Source organism: Sciurus carolinensis, chromosome 7 (genome assembly GCF_902686445.1).
Source record: "Sciurus carolinensis chromosome 7, mSciCar1.2, whole genome shotgun sequence".
Taxonomy (NCBI): Eukaryota; Metazoa; Chordata; class Mammalia; order Rodentia; family Sciuridae; genus Sciurus; species Sciurus carolinensis.
This window is the reverse complement of record NC_062219.1, coordinates 153,212,715-153,230,093: the sequence shown is the minus strand read 5'-3', so window position 1 is coordinate 153,230,093 and position 17,379 is coordinate 153,212,715. Positions and strand designations below refer to the sequence as shown.

Genomic DNA, 17,379 nt, shown 5'->3' with positions numbered 1-17,379 from the left:
TTTTTTTTTTTTTTTTTTTTTTTTTTAAAGAAAGTAAATAGTAACTTGGCATTTAGTTCATGTAGAATGCAAAGATAAATAGCTGTGGGTTTCTATAAGATTCATGGTTTGAAATCAATGTGGATGATGTTCCATTTCATCTTAGAATCCTTGAGATTCACTTCATGGGCATCTTGAGGATCCATTTGTGCCTCTGTGGAAAAGAAGGCTCCAGGTTTCTCATCTCGAATTATAAATGGGAGGTGAATAAAGTGGTAAACTACAACTATTTATTATTATTAACCCTTAAGTTATATGTTGACATATAAAACACACACCTTAAGCTCTGGAATGATGTAGGGAAGTGAGAATGAAGAGAAGAGGAAGGGTAAAGACAGGTCAAGTAAGTGGAATCTACGTGGTTTGGTGCGTGAGGTGAGCAGGGTTCCTCTCACAGCCGTTAATACCTACCCCATAGTTTGGTGGTTAGAGGAGGTGAGGGTGTTTCCTCTTACAGCCACTAATGGGCCCTTCGATGCCTCGCCTCCTGCCTTCTCAGTGCTGGAATGGAATAATCCTGGGCTTGGTGCACACCAGGCCAGTGCTCTACCAAGGAACTTGCCCCCAGCAACATGGCTGCTGGGGTGGGCAGCATGGTGTGTTGTTTTGCAAAACTTAGCCATTGTGAAAACCACCTCAACTTAGGAGAGGATTCACAGGTGGCAGGAGCAGTCGGCAATATCCATGTGCATATCCATGGACCAGTCTCAAGGAACCAAAGGTCTAATTTGGGAACCCACCAGACAGGCTGCAGCACTCTTCAATGGAAAACCTGCAGAATGGGCTCCAGGTTTCACACACATTCCTTCTGCCTGGAGAGCATCAAAGCTGAACACCAGGCAAGAGAGCTTGGTGTCCTGCGAGGCTGCTTTCTTCTGCATATGGCTGGATTTTTCTGTCAACAGTTAAGCAGTTAGTTTTAGAATTTCTTTAATCATGAAAGTTTTTTTTTTTTTTTTTTTTTTCAAATTTGGTGATCTCAAATTGGACTTTATTTTCTATAGGGGCATTTTTCAGTTTTTTGAAAAAAAATTTTTTACTTAATTTTTGAACAACAAATTTTCATTAATTCATTCATGAAATAACTAGTTAGTACTTCCTAGGTGTCATTGTCTGTGCTAGGCACTGGTTAAGATGTTGCTCAATAATGACATAATCCTTTCTCTTAGGGAGTTTATACACATATAATTATACAAAAATCAAACATATAATCATATAAGGATTTATAATTAAACATATGCAAAGATTTACCATTACAATTGGTATAATCTATGGGGGATACCTATCTTTCCTCGGGAAATTACATTTAAGTTGGGACTTGAAGTATCCATCCGAGTGAATCAAATAAATGGCGATGGCAGATGTGAGTCAGAAAGTATGTCCAAAGGGATATTTGAAGATGTGGAAGAACAAATTTCAACTTAGGAAAAGCACAGGGAGAAGAGATAGAAATCAAGGCAACAGGGACTGTATATTCAGGCCTTCGAAATCAATGTGGATGATGTTCCATTTCATCTAAGAAAAATAATAGGCACTTGAAGAGTCTTAAGTAGAAGTGAAATGAATACATTCTTTCCCCTGCCAACCCCTCAGAGAATGGACAGTACAGAAACAACCCAAGATAGAGTGATCTCATTGGGGTTGGTGCCCTGAATTTGGAAAGTGGAGATGGGTTTGGAGACTCAGAGGTATTCAAGAACTATTTGAGAAGTAGAATTGGTAAACTTGGTGATTGGCTAAAGAACCCTTATCAACAGGACATGGTCTGGTTTCGGCACAGTGTTACATAAAAATATTTATTATTTGAGTAGAAAAATAGAAATGAAAGCATTCAGGAGATTTGCTCTGGCACTGGAGGAAGCAACACGTGCCTTGGTGGCATTATTTTTATGTGCAGCAGAGCTTCTTCAAGAGTCTTTGTTGGCCATCCCTCTCATGCTCAATGCCTTTAAGGCTTGGGAAAAGTCTTAAAAGCACAACTCTCTCCTGGCTTTGTCCCCAGCACCCCTCTGTAGTGGCTTTGCTCTCTTCCTCAGTCCCTTGGGATCAGGGTTTTCCCAACTTTTCTGGATCTTCCATCCTCTCCTCTTGCTCACTGCAAGATTCTGCACAAGAAAAAAAGAGCTCCAAAACCAATCCGGCGAGCAACAGGGGCAGTGAGAGCTATTGCAAATATGTGACCTCTTTGTTGTTGCTGTCGCTGCTGGCTGTTTCCGTGCTGCGGCTAAGTGTGTGAGGACCAGAAATGCTTGCATTCCAGCTTCCGGCAGAGGAGGAGGGAAAAGGAGCTCAGTCTGAGAAACACGAGGTTGTATAGTCACTGAGTCCAGCCTGCCTTCTGCAGAGTCTAGAGAAGCTGCCCAGGAGCAGCTGTGTGCCCGGGGCTGCCTTTACTGATGAGAGTCGTTTATTATGTTTTCTGGAATAGTGAATGGAGTCATTATTAAAAATTAAATTGCATAAAGTACAATTAAGACGATAAAGATTCCAAGTTCATTGCCATCTACATTTCACTATTGTCTCTGCTCTGGAGGTTACTTAAGTCCATTTCTTCTGTACGGTTGAAAAACCATGCACTCATGTGCTCCTGCACAGCTCTTGCCCTTGGTGATGTTAGACTGGAAATTGGTCATGTCTGGAGTCAACCGCAGTAATTGGTAAATGGTAGGAATCAAGGCCTTGCCCTTATCACTGAGAGACAGTAGCTAAGCATTAGCACCATATCATGTGCAAGAGGCAGGCCAGGAGACAAATGTGGCCTGGAGACCCCATCGTGAGACGCATCAGAATACAGACTCAGGCAACTTCTTAAGCTGGTGACAGGGTCCCACAGGTAGAAGGAATCTGTGCTGGGTTCGATGCTCTGCTGTTGCCATCTTGAATTCTTTAGTTTTGTCAAGGGCCACGCATTCACTTTGCCTGGGCTGCCGCAGGTGGTGGTGAGTTTTGGGTGGTTGGAGGTATTGGCATTTAGTCCCCTGCCTTCTGTCCTCAAAACAGGTGTCCTGTCCTTCTAGTTACGTGGTAGCACATTCTCACAGCTACTTTTTGCACCTATCCCTCAACTGTACATCTCCACAGTCAGCTCCCAGAATTTCCTTTGTGTATTGTTCTCTTCGGCATTCTTCTGAAAACAGTTAACTTTCAAGGAATTGATGCATTTCTTGACTTTAATAAAAATATTTCTGCCCCAGACCACAATGCCCCACACAAATTGGTATGCCAGTGGTTAAGGATATTCTGGAGTAAGAATTGCTTTGAATCTGTGAATGTGACCTGAGGTAAACTTCTTTGGTTTCTCTACACTTCGGTTTCCCCATCTGAGAAAGAATATATTTTCTTCGGAAGGCTTTTGTAAATGCTAAGTTAGATAATCTATGTAAAAGGCCCAGCAGAGCAGGGGTAGGGGCTAGTGTTCAGTTAGTGGTGGTTATTATTTTTAGGCCGATATTGTGAAACTTGAACCTGGCAAGGTCTTTGGAGGGATAAAGGAAACTGGCGAAGACGAGCTGCAAGACTTCAGGTTTAAAAGGCAGTCTTCCTGGTCCCACAACATGTGTGTCCCAGACGGACCGGACAACTCTTTACTGAGGTTCTTAACATTCTCGAAACTTCTCCGCATCTGTCCTGCAGGCAGACCTAACAATGCACGATGAGGCCCCGGGCACAGCCAGCCCTCTGGCCTTCTTGCGAAGAGCCCTGCTCCTTCTTGCATAAAGCGAGGTGCGTGGCGCTCCACATACAGCGGAGTCCCCCTAGCCCGCTAGCTCCCAGCACGCCACCCGGCTCAGAGCAGGCGTCCCTTTGTGCAGTTGCCGCCTGACAGTGCCTCCCGCCGCGCCGCACCCGCAGCCCCTGGCCGCCCTTGAGCTCCGCGGGAGACTGCGCACCAGGCTGGGTCCACACTGGGCGCGCGCCGTGGTTGCCATGGAAACCGAGAGAAATAACAACGCGGCTGCGGGCGGGGCGAGGGAGGCGCAGAGGCAACGGCGGCGTGGACAACTCTAGCCAGCGGCCGCCCAGTTCTCCCGGCCGCCTGGCCTGCGCCCGCCTCACCCGGCGCCGGTGTCGGTAGGTACGGCCGCGGCGGGCGCCTGGGGACCTCGGCCGCCCCGCCCTCCCGCTGGCCCCCGCGCTGCCCAGCGAGCTCCGCCTCCCGGCGGCGCTGGTCAACGGGAGGGCGAGGGTCCTGCACGCTCGAGCCTTGGCGCTCGCTCCCTCTGGCCCGCTCGGTGCATTCCACGTACTTGCTTTTCAGTAAGGAAAAGTCTAGGCAGCTCCAGTCACGGTTTTAATTGCTTTACTTTGGGAGCGAACGGGAGAGTAGGGTGGGGGTGCAAGACGAGAGAAAAGAAATTTAAGTTGTTTGGAAACAGCTGCAGACGTGACGCTGGAAACTGAGTCGCGTCGTATTTATGATCTGTGTGAGCGTGTCCCCACCTCTCTCCCTCCGGTTCTGCCCCGGGCCAGTAGTGTAAAGCCCCCGGAGCAGCGCGCGTTCCCAGGTGCACACCTGGATTCTGCAGGAGGTTTGCGAAACAGGTGTGCGCTCGCCGCGAGCGCTGATTGGCTGTGCGCGCTGGGTGAACTACTTGAAGGTCCACCCGAGTCCCGCAGCCTGCAGTGTCTCCGCCGGGTGCGCGCAGGGAGCAGGGCCGTCCTCTCCTCTACCTGTGGCTTGTCAGTCTCCTGCTCCTTTCAGGAGGCGATCCACGCGGGTGCGCGGCGGGGCCGCGGGGGCAGAGGACCAGCCTCCGCCAGGAGCCGGCTGGGGCGGCGTCCCACGGGAAGATGAGCGGCAGCAGCGCCAGGTCCAGCCACCTGTCCCAGCCCGTGGTGAAGAGCGTGCTGGTGTACCGCAACGGGGACCCGTTCTTTGCGGGGCGCCGCGTGGTCATCCACGAGAAGAAGGTATCTAGCTTTGACGTCTTCCTGAAGGAGGTGACCGGCGGCGTTCAGGCGCCCTTCGGGGCCGTCAGGAACATCTACACCCCGCGGACGGGCCACCGCATCCGAAAGCTGGACCAGATCGAGAGCGGGGGCAACTACGTGGCGGGGGGCCAGGAAGCCTTCAAGAAACTCAAGTGAGTGGTCTAGCCCTCGCCCTGCTTGGAGTGCGCTAGGCTGGGTGGTTGACGAGGACGTGAAGACTCCCGCGCCCCTCTTCTCAGTGGGTCGAGGGGCTCTGACTTGGCCTTGGGTTGGGAGAACAGGTTGAAACTGGGAAGGGAGAAGAATTTCTCTTTGGTAGCAGTAGGTACAGACTTAAGATTTGTGTATACACAATAAGAAATTTAATTTAGAAAAGCATCCTTGCAAGATTTAGTGACCAAATCACACTTCTGCATTCTCTGTTCGGCTTTTTTTTTTTTTTTTCCCCTTCATTTTTGCTTACTTTTTCTTGGGACCCATACTTTGCGTTTCAGTACAGATTTCTTTAAAATTGCTTGCCAGTGTTGAACACTATATTATCACTAGAGGAGAAAACTGCTCTGCATCCTCTCCTCCCACTTTAATTCCCTTCAACCTTTCTTTCCAAGTAGAATGGACCAAGCCCCACTTCCGTGACCCTCCTCCACCACCTGCCTGCTTAGGAAAGGCTAGTGGCTTACTGTGCTTGTCCACACACCTGTCTCCAGCACCTGGGTTAGACCTTCAAAGACAGGGGTCAGTTCCCCAGTTCCTGGCAGGCAGCCAGGTCATAGTAGATGTTCAGTGAATTAGCAAATTGTGCTTAGGTCTGTGCAGAGATCAAAGATGATCAGGTCAAGACCCCTTGTCTGGGTACTTCCAGTCTAAAAGAGAGGTGACATGCACACGATAAAGTTAATGCAAAGGACAAATAAGTGCAACTAGAAGAACAAAGTTATGTTGCTGGGGGTGGGCGTTATGGGACAGGTAGGTTTTATAGTCTGCATTTCTTTACAACTTTTCTGAGATATAATTTATATAACATGAAACCTACCCATTTCATTTATTTTCAGTATATTCACCCATTTCAGTGATTTTCAGTATATCCACAGAGTTGTGCAACCATTACCACAAACTAATTTAAGAACATTTCTATCACTCTCCTACAGAAACCTGTGCCTTCTAGTTTCCTCTCCCTTGATAACCATTAATCTACTTCCTATCTCTATGGATTGGTCTATTCTGCACCTTTCACATAAATGGAATGATACAATATGTGATCTTTGAGTCTGGTTCATTTTCTTACTGTGATGCTTCACTCATGTTGTAGTATGTATCAGTATGTCATTCCTTTTATGCATATTACAGACTTGTTTGCCCATTAGGCAATAGATGAATATTTGTGTTTCACTTTTTTGGCTACTATGAATAATGCTTCTATGACCATTTGTTTATGAGTTTTTATTTCTCTTGAGTGTATACCTAGGAGCAAAATTGCTGGTTCATATGCTAATTTTATATTCCATAATTTTTAAATTGAACATTTAAATTAAAGTTCATCTTGGGCTCCAGTATATTAATCAATCAATTGATCAATAGAAATCTTTACCATAAATCTATGTTTGTGAATTTTGTTTTTAACTGTATAGCAGTCTATTTCCAAATATCGTAACATTCTGTAATATCATCTTTCCTCACCTAAATTTATTCAAGCTGAGTTCTAGGGGTTCTGCTTTCTGTTACAACAGACATTCTTGGTACAATTTGGATTTATTTTTCCGTTCTGTGAAACCTCCCTTAAGTATGCTTTCTCTAACTTTGTAGAAAAGGGCTAAATGAAACTGCGTAAAAGAAATCCAGAGTTTTCAACAGGTGACTTGAGACTTGGCTGTTCTTTAACTGTGTCCTCAGGCAAGTCACTTGGCTCAGCTAGTCAGCTTCTTAATTCAGAACAGGAACATAATCATTCCTGCCTCACAGTGTTGTTTTAAAAAGTGAACGCTGTGAATGGAAATGTGTTTTCTAAATACCCCAATATTATATACATGTATGGCATCTCTTTGTCAAGTTCCTTTTGTTATATATTTTTCAATTGAATAATTTCCATGTAAAGTAATTTCATGAAAGTGGAAATCTGGTTCAGAATCTAGGAACAGCAGAAAATTGTAGAACTATTTTAGAAATTCACATTCTCTTATGTTGATTTGGTACTATCAACTCACAAGATAAAAAGACACAATTCCAAATCAAATAGAAGGTACACTTCCAATCACTCTACCTATGCATATAAGGGATTCGAATGGTTATTTTTGCTTTTAGTTCACACAAAACAACTGGTTTGTTAACAGTGACTGTGGTTAGTTTTCCATGCTGACAGATGGACAGATGACTAGTTTATATTTGTGTCAAAGTTGTGGAATCTGGTTATAATGATAGATGCCAAGAAGATCCAAATGCTGAATCTGTTTGAAGCTTAGTACTATAAGTTTGTGTAACAACTGAAGCAACTGACAGAAAAAAAGAGAGTTCAAAATGTATTGAGGGTAATGTGTAGACTTTCACTTAGATCCAAAATGATGCTGGGGAAGACAGCAAAATAGTTTTCAAATGGAAATGGCCACAATACTGCTGGATTTTTTTTTGCACTTAATTTTTCTAGTAGTTTTGAAACCATATCGAAACCTCAGGTAGTTATTAAACCTTTGTTTTACAGCAGAGGATTCTAGAGACTGTTTCCCCCCAAACTGTCGCAATGATCTGGAAAATGTACACTCTACTTTCTGGAGTTGAGTCTACCACATTAATCTTGTGGATTTGAGGCCACCTTCCTGCACATGGTGGAACAATTTGCTGTTATCCTAGAAATAGTCCTTGCATGTTCACGGAAGACTCATTTCATTGCTAAGATGGGCGAGTGTCCATATTGTCTTATGTAACTAATGTTTAAGAGAGAAACATGAAAATTTCCTGAGGTATCAGTCAGGTAAAGTATTCTGACTAAAAAAGCAAATAACAGAAGCCATAATAAAACATTTCAATAGCCAAAGTTAATTCTAATAGAACTCCTTTCTTTCTTTCTTTTATTTTTTTTTTGACAACTTGGCAATTATAGTAGCTAAAATAATGTCTGTCTCTACATCTATGGTTCTAGGATAAATGCTAGATTTATACTTTTTATGTTAAAATGTTTATTTGCACCTTTTACATATAAGGCACAGTTTAAGAATCATTTAAAACTGGGACCGGGTCACAGCAATAGATGTATAGCTTTAGGTCAACAAAAGTACAGAGTTTTCTGGTTGTGCTTACTCCATAGCTAATGTATGATCATGGGTTAATACCTGTGGCAAATAGTGATGGATTGGTGGGAGTCTCCGGAGGTTAACTGGTCCACCCATCTGTCTCTAAGCTGCATGACCTAAACCCTCCCACATGACCAGGCACGTCTGGTCATAAAGTGCTTTCTCTGGGAGAACAGTTTCAGCCTTACCCAACTGTTACTTTAATATACACAGTCAGTACTTCCTTTGACCTAAAGTTCATGATTAATGGAACTGGAAAGAAGCTTTACACATAAGCCATTCTTTATTAAATTTATATTAGAAATAGAAATACAGTATGTATAGTGAGTGGCTATTAAGGGGCTAATATTCCCTAATGGAATATTTGAACTTAAAATTCTGGCTCCGCTTGGTTTTGCTGAAAGCAATTCTTACTGATCTAACACCTATTGATTTTTGCCTTTGGCCTATGCATTTCTTATAACTTACTTTACTTTTTAATAATGTTTGAAATTTACATAACTGGCTGAAAACCTACAAAAGCAACCCTTACAATTTGTTTTTTTCCCCCCCCAGTTACTTGGACATAGGAGAAATCAAGAAAAGGCCAATGGAAGCTGTTAATACAGAGGTAATACAAATTCTGTTTTTAAGTGCAAATAATAGTGCCATTTTTTGAGGTTTGTTTCTTATGATGTGTCTCAGAGATCTGGATGGTATTATAATTATATGAGTTATCAAATGTATATAAATGGGACATTATCTGTTTTAAGAAAAAGAAAATTCTTAGGTCACTGTCAGAATCGAAGACACTGGCAAGTGTGCTAAGTCGTGAAAGATGAGGTGAAACACAGCCTTCATTTTCTAGGCACATGGTCTGATTGAAATCCATAGACACTTTCCCCATCAAGTGTGGGAGGATCCTGAGCCTGCTTCTGACAGCTCAGTGTTTGAAACAGGCAAGACGGCGCTGACTGCCCCAGAGTTTTCAGAGAGGACACATAGATATGCCATGCTGACCTTGCTGTGACATCACAAAAACACCTGCCCTTCCGTTTGTCTTGAAGTCCTCTAGAGCTGGGCTGGCAAAAGATTGTGAGATTTGCAGGGAGTCTTGTGAACACCACATTCCACAGAGCTTCTGAAACCTCCTGGAACTTTCCGTGGTTCTGTAGCATGTATTCTTCCAAAATGAATTAGGAACAGCTGAGGCTGAACAGTTGAGTGTGTTGGTGGGACAGGGATGGCGGCAGGCAGTCCCAGCCTGGACTCTGTCCAGCAGCCCAGTCTGTGGTCACTCTCCCAACTGGGCCCCACAGAAGCAAGCATGCCTGCTGACGGGGAGCTCTGCCAGCCAAGACAGACCCTGACCACCCACCGGCCCTCACACCCTGCGAGAGAAGAGGCACGTGATAGACTGTATAGCTTAACTTAGGCAAAGGTTGTGCTCATACTAGAGCAAAAGAATGACCACCAGCTGGTATCCGGAGCAAGCAGAAATAAAGGACAGGTGAGTGAATCAGTCTGGGTTTGGCTTGGTTGGAAGGGCGTCTGTTGCAGCAGACACTTGGCCACGGGACTGGCGTTCTGCAGTGGGACTGGAGACGGGTGACTTCTGAGCAGCGCAGCTCAGTGTGTTCACCCTGGTCTCCCGCCTCTGACTAAGGCACTGGGCCCGGTGCAGTGGGCGCACAACCTGTTTGTTGAAAATAGTTCTTAAAATTTTAACTTTACTAACAGAAGCACTGGCAAGGACTCTGGTTAATTTAATCAGCTAGTTGTTCTTCTACTTTGGGGACAGTAATTGTTATTTTCTCTTTACTTTGGGCCTGTGCTTGAACCACACATGGTTCTGCTTTGTGAACGCACTTCTCACTTCTGTGAAAAGCCCACACTCTATCCCCAGATGAAAGCCCGCATCTCTCCCATGCTGTTTCTCACCGAGTCCTTTCTCCTTCCTTCCTCTTGCTGCCCTGCCTCTAGCCTCTGTTTTCTTCTCAATCCTTCCCTACAGAGGCTTCCAGTAGGGATGAAAAGAAAGAAGGGGTTTTGGAAGGCACAGGAGAAGGGAAGAGGTGGCAGGAAGCTGCTTGTCCCTGCTCCTCAGCCTCCACCACCCAGGCCACGTGTTCCCCTGGGTCTCCTCCCCCACTTTCCTTCCAGTCTAGACAAGCAGAGTGTTTGCTTCCCTCCATTTACATTCTCCATCTTGGTTGTCAACAGAAGACCCTCCTCCCCAAAGTCCATTCTATGGTCTTCACCCTGAAGCCTGCTCTGAGCAAGACAAGCCTCTACTTTCCTTGCCAGGAAGGGAGTCTGGGGTTCTGGCATCCCAAAAGGGAACTCCGAAAGCATTTCTCCCATAGGAATATCACTTCGGCTATTGGCTCTGTGGTAACCCTGCCTTGTCTGCAGTTTCACTTTCTGTGGCTCCAGTTGCCCAAGGTCAATGTTGTTTAAAAAATTTTAAATTAAAAATTTCAGAAATAAACAATAAGTGTTAAATTGTGTGCTGTGTTGAGTGACGTGATGAAATCCTGCTCTGTCTCACGTGGGACATGAATCATCCCTTTGTCCAGTGTATCCGTGCTGCATATGTTACCCGCTCGTTAGTCACTGATCTGTCTCGGTTATCAGACTGACTCTCCCAGCATTGCCGTGCTGTGTACAAGTAACCCTCTTTTTTTTACCTAATAATGGCCTCAAAGCCCAGCAGTAGTGATGCTGGCAATTAGAGTTTGCCAAAGAGAAGTCCCAGAGTGCTCTACATAAGTGAAGAGGTGAAAACCACATAACTTTTATTATAGTACATTGTTATAATTGTTCCATTTTTCTTTGTTGTTGTTGATCTTTTACTGTGCTTAACTTGTAGATTTAAGTTTTATCATAGGTTTGTATGTATAAGAAAGAACATAATATAAATAGGGTTTGATCCTCTGTATGATTTTAGGCATCCGTGGAGGGTTTTGGAACACCTCCTCTGCAGATAAGGACATAGCTGTGCTGTTGCTTTAGGTGGAGAACAAGGTAAAAGGGAATCATAGTCTTCCCTGAAGCCTTAACTATTGGGTGTGTACTTCTTACCATGAGGAAGTGCCTCTCTCTTTTCCATGAGTGATCTGCAATCAGACTTCTGGAGTCCAACAGTTTTATAAGTTAGAATACTCTAGGTATGGTTTGGATATGAGGTAGGCCCTCGGAGCACCTGTGTCAATGCAGGAATGTTCAGAAGTGAAATAAGATGATCAGAGCTGTAACCTCATCAGTGCATTAGTCCATTTTGTAGACTAATAACGTCAGTGAACCACCTGGGTGGTAACTTCAGGAAGTTAGGCATGCTGGAGGAGGTGGGTCGCCGGGATGTGCCCCTGCCGCTGGCGGCTCCTCCTCCCCTGCTTTCTGCCGTGCCCTCCTGCCGTGGTGCTCTGCCTCACCTCAGGCCCAGAGCAGTGCAGCTGACGACCTCGGAGTGAACCTCTAAAACCACCAGCCAAAATAAACATTTCCTCCTCTAAACCGATCTTGTCAAGTATTTTGGTCACAACTATTTATACTAAAAGCTTAAGAACAGACTTGGTGGACTCTGGTCTATGGCAAAAGTTACAGATGCTGTTTTCTTGATCTAAATGGGGATTTCCTTCCAACATTAGTGTTTACTGAGAAGAGATTGCACAGCTTAAGTACTATTCACAACTGGTATTCCTTGGGATATGACAACATCTAAGGGGAGGGACTCAGAATTGATTTGGAAGATGATTCAGAATTTGCACCCGGAATTGGACGGTGGGATTGTTTCAAGGAAAGTTTCTGTGCAGTAGTCGCACAACAAATATTCAGTCAAAGTTTTGAAGGATGAGCAGAGTCTCTTGGGGGGACTTTTCCCTCAAATCGGAGGTTAGTTCATGCGGCTTGTGTTTTTTTGTGATGGGCCTGCGTCGTAAAAGCCACCACTCCAGTCCACCTGGTTCAGAGCAGGTTCCTTCCGATGCCTCCCAGCACATTCTGCTATGGGAAGTCTGCATTCCTACAGGGCGATGCAGAGTGTGTGGCTTGGCCCTGCAGCCTTCTGCCTAGGAAGTCCCCATACGCGCCGGGAGTCTGTGTGCCTCGCCTCTCCCAGAGCTCCTCACCCATATCCATGGTTCGTTCTGTTGCTTGTTAGTTAGTAACTTAGACAGAAGGGTTTCTGCTTCCTGACTGCAGGTCAAGGTAGCTGGGATGAGCTTGTCATCTGGACGTTCCTATTGTTGCTTTCCTGTTCCATGAGTTGACTTTGGAGAGACCCTGCAAGGACAGCCAGTCCTCCTCTTCCTTTGTGACCCTGTCACAGGACAGAGAGAGGCAGAGCTGGGCCTCTTCCGCTAAACCAAAGGAAGCACGTGGTGTTATTTCAGGCAACCCAGAACCGACCTCTGCTCCCTGGGTTCCCCTTTAGAGCCAGTCAGTGAGCATGCAAGCCCCAGGAGACCCTCCTCCTCCCCTTCCTCCATGTCAGCCTGGGTTCTCCGAGTGATGTCTCTTACTGCACCAAGCCAGTAAACCTACTTTGGTCCAACTTCAGTCTGGTCCCTGGAAGTCTTTGCCTGATGGGGCTTTGGCGTCTGCACAAGAACTGCTGATTGGATCGTAGCTCCTAGCATCAGTAGGCTGGACGTGGTGTAATTCTCCAGTGTTTGTGTCCTTATTGGCCAATTATGGTGATGTCCCTTTGCCTTCTGCAGGCCTGTCACTCAGCATTTCACACATGGGTGTGGTATCTCCAATGGCTTCAGTCTCCATCGCCACCACCATTGAGATTGTGTTTCAGGGATGAAATAAGTTGTAGGCAAATATTTGTGTGATACATTTGTTTTCCTTTAGTAGCATTTGGAGTTACCCTGAATGACCGCGATTCACTCGGTATTACGCGCCAGGCACTGTGATCATCACCTGAGAACCCGACAGTCCCTGTTGGTGGAGCTTGCTACCCTCTGAGAAATCACCTGTGTCCCTTGATTTTGATTCTGCAGGCATTGACCTTTGCTGCAGATCTTGGGGTAAAGCAGGTTTCTTCGGCTTGAGAATCCTATTTGGGGGACCAGATAAACAGTTTTAAAGCTTTATTATTGCTAGTGGATTAGAGAATAGTAGGAATAATTATTGAGGAGTAATAAACACATAATTCCTGGAAAATTAGTTCAATTTCCAAGGGTTATAAACAGCTACGCTACTAATTGTAGTCTGAATGACAGCTGGGGTTGGCCATCTCTTACGATAGGGATCAGTAGCTTGAACCTCCCTTGCTTAGACTTTGGAATTCCCAACGTTCTTCCCGAGATTCTATGAATTCCTGCAGAATTTAACACCTCACACTCGTCTCTTCTGAGCCTCTGCTTCCAGTGTTGGTTGAGTTTGTGGGCTGTCTTGTTTGGTACCCCAACAACCCAGAGATAAAATCCTCTCCCAGACGACCACATGCAGTACCCACCCTTGCAAGTTTGCGTGTGGTGAAATTTCCCAGTGGTTTGTAGACACGAGTAGGTTTTTCAGGTCCTGTAGAAGTGCCAGCAACTCAAACCTCGGTGTCAGGTTTCTCTGCCCCAGAACCGCTGTGGTCTTTGAGCCCATTCAGGCTCCAGGCTTGGGTGCTGCTTCCCCCATCCCACTCCACGTTGCATTGCCGTCTAATACCGGATGGATTTAGAGCTTCATTTTTCCCCTTGAATCTTGCTAATCCATTTCCTTACGGTCAGCAGTACAGACCATGTTTACCCTCTTCCCCACATTTATACTGTAAACCGCCAAGGGTCTGCTGGGTTCCCCCACTTCATGTCAGCTCTTCCTTCTGTGCTGGCAAAGGTGCCAAGTGCGGGACAGGTGGAAGGTCCAGTCAGAAGAGAGCAGGAGGTCAGGCTCGCCTAGTCCCAGTGACCTGCCGGTGAACAGGTGCGTGTTCTCCACTGAGATGTGCTGCCTTAAAAAGAAACCCATGCATTAAACTGAAGCAGACCCCGTGGAACACTGCCCAGGAGTGGAACCCCCTTGTGGGGTTGGCTTCTTCTTGAACACACAGTCTCAGGTTGGATTTTCCTTCATGGACAATTTGGATGAACTTTATTCCTTCTTAGTGGGATGAAGAATTTTGGGGGTACCATGGAGAGGAGGAAAGAAGGGGAGAAAGTGTTTGAACCTGCAAAACTTCTCTTTGTGGGAAAGCATATGGGTGTTTGAGTTGTACTCGAGGTCACACTCAGATAAATGCCCTTTGAGTTTTTCTATTGTTATTAAAACTTCACCTTGCAGCTTAATCGTTAGGATGTTCTCTGATGAAGCATATGTGAAATTCGCTGCAGACAGTCCTTGGGCTAGAAAGCGATTCTAGACATTAAACAGTGAATTTTTAACCATGCAGAAGGAGGGTGTGTCCTCAGACAGCTTTTGATCCCCAATGCCCTGGGGACTCAGAGAGGCCCCACTGAAGAGTTAAGCCCCTAGATATTTCTGCCCTTAACATGAGGAAAGATTTATAGCTCATGTCAGACTCAGGTCAACTTATTATTGATGAACAAAAGAAAATGCTAGTCTTTTGCTTTATGCCACTTTCCCCACCTCTCCAACATCACTGCTGGGAGAGAAGCATGGTCTCCCACCCAAAGGAAGCCGGGGAGGAGAAAACCTAGATGAGTGAGCCCTTGAGGAAGGTTCTTTCAAGGAGGCAGTGACTGTGGTGATTTCTTGCCAGGGCTCTGTCCAGAGATTTTTAGTTAAGAATAACCGAGTATGTTTCATTTTTTTTTTACACCTTCTTGGTTTACCTTTCCCCCCTGCTATTGAGCTATGTATGCATGGTTGTGTGTTTGAACAAGAGTGAGGAAGTCTTTATGCCAACATGGAAGATATTAGTCTGATGAAAAATAACCACTAGTAACTCTGATCACCTATGGTCAAAAGCTAATAACCCTGATCAATGTTGGTGATTTTAGCTTGGCCATTGACATTTGTTCCAACTCTTTTTCATCTTCTCTTTGTCATTTAAATGGGATTTTAGTTACTATCTGTGAAATTGATAGGCATACATTTTGGAGCACTTATTTTTATTTATAGTACTAAACTCTTGTAAGCAAGAAGGTAAATTTAATAAACACTTAGAAAATAATTATCAAACTTTAAGGAAAAAGTCTAGTTAAAATACTAATTAAATGCATATATTTAAAAACACTACTTATTTGTCTTCCTGTGCTTGGTTATTTCATCTAGCATAATGTCTTTTAGGTTTATACATGTTGTTACAAGTTACAGAATTTCTTTTCCTTTCCTTTTTTTTTTTTTCCAAACATGGTACTGGGGATGGAACCCAGGACCTCAAGCAGGTTAGGCAAGTACTCTACCACTGAGCTACAGCCCCAGTCCTAGAATGTCCTTGTTTGGAATGACTGAATAGCATGAACTCACTTGTATGCCAATTTGGAAAAGCTGAACTAATAGAAGAAATAGAGAGTAGGATGGTAGTTACCAGGGATTGGGGTGGGGTGGGAGGGTGGGGAACGGGAAGAAGCTGGTTAGAGACAAAGTCTCAGACAAGAGGGATAAGTCTTGGAGAACTATTGCATAGCATGCTGACTAGAGCTAATAGCAATGATTGTATATTTGAACATTGATGAGAGAATAAAAATAAGCTTGTGAGGAGATGGGTTAATTTGTTCATTCCATTATTCCACAATATACACAATACATCAAAGCATCACATTGTACCCAATAAATATACGATTTTACCTGACTGTTAAAAATAAATAAGGTGCCACCTAATTAAGTATTAAACTGTTTTCAGTGTAACATTTCATTTGAGTTCCCACTCAAAGGCAGTTCTTTTGAAACATCAATAGCAACACCTACTGATCAGAGAAGAGTGTATTGTTCTTATACTGCACAGGATTTAGAAATACAGAAGGGGAAGGTTGAGGAATATGTTGTAAGATTGTAAGATTATAATTTAAGATTGTAAGCTCTGCAAAGATGTACCTTTCAGCTGTTAGCAATTTAAATACCTGAGCACCTACTAGCATCTCATTATTTAGATTCGCATTATAGAATAACTATTAAACTTGAGCTTATTTAGTCTTCTGGGGCAAGTCAGAGGAACTGTTCTTGACAGGGTTATGATTATTTCTGTGTGGTAGAAATAGCAGGAAAATGTCACTAAATAAAGAGCAACATCTAGTCATGGGAGACCAGTAAACCATGCTCAAACCTCTTGAATGCTACTCATGTATACTTTCACATTTTCTCAGGCATGTATATCAGAAGGCTGCTGAATGCCAGACAGTGGCTAGACTTTTAGCCACAGAGATGTCAAAAGACATTCACCATATGCCAATCAGAATTACATCAAGAAAATTGTTGTAAGAGGACTCTGGAAAGGGATTTTTGTTAAGCTGCATGGGAAAGGATAAGAAGATTAGGAACTAATACCAGATATTGTTAACTGTAGAGAATAAAGTGATTTCTTTAGACTCGATTAATAAGGAAGTTCAAGACTCAACAAGACTATGGGCATTGGTTCATTGCCATTACAGCTGGGTATAGAAGGGGAAAAGGAAATCATGGTATGGAGCAAAGGTTGAAGAATTTAGGTCACATGGAAAATAAAAAAAAATTGGAGAAGACCATTAAATGTTTATTGAAAGGAAGTATGGCATTCCCTTTAATCTATTTTTAAGATAAAGCCATTTTCCCCTTTTGCACATTTTGCTTGTCAGCCAAGATTCTGAAGATGAATTGATATTGCTTCAAGTTTCAAAACGTTCTCAGACCTAAGGTTTCATGGGTGAGGTTGTCACCAGGCCCTTCCTGTAGATGCCCAGAAGGACCACTGCAGAGGTGGTTGTGCCCTTCATGGAGAGAGAGTGGGAGGTAAGAATCCGCTGGAGGGACTGGCAGCTATCCTGTTGGTGCCTCCTGCAGTGATTCCTCCAGTTTCAAAGTTCTTCCATGTATATGAGTTTGTGATGCTGTGATTTTCTGGCACTTCTTGTCCTAGTCTTTAATAAAGCTACAAAATTTGAAGCAATATCATGACCTTAAGATCTTAGAAGTGAAGGTAGATTCTCACCCCAGATAGACACAGCAGCCATCCAAAGACATGTTTCAGAATTTTTCCCCACGAATTGTA

At 44.3% G+C, this 17,379-nt stretch overlaps 1 protein-coding gene across 1 annotated transcript in view; it reads left to right on the top strand.

Annotated features, from left to right (window-relative positions):
* The first annotated feature begins 4,017 nt into the window (after nt 1-4,017).
* Nucleotides 4,018-17,379, top strand: part of Dcdc2 (doublecortin domain containing 2) — a 136,430-nt gene continuing 123,068 nt past the window's right edge. Inside the window, exons 1-3 of the mRNA XM_047559805.1 lie at nt 4,018-4,110; nt 4,742-5,123; nt 8,808-8,862. Coding sequence (XP_047415761.1) covers nt 4,831-5,123; nt 8,808-8,862 — 348 coding nt within the window. The 5' untranslated portion in view covers nt 4,018-4,110; nt 4,742-4,830. The remainder of the gene's footprint in view (nt 4,111-4,741; nt 5,124-8,807; nt 8,863-17,379) is intronic.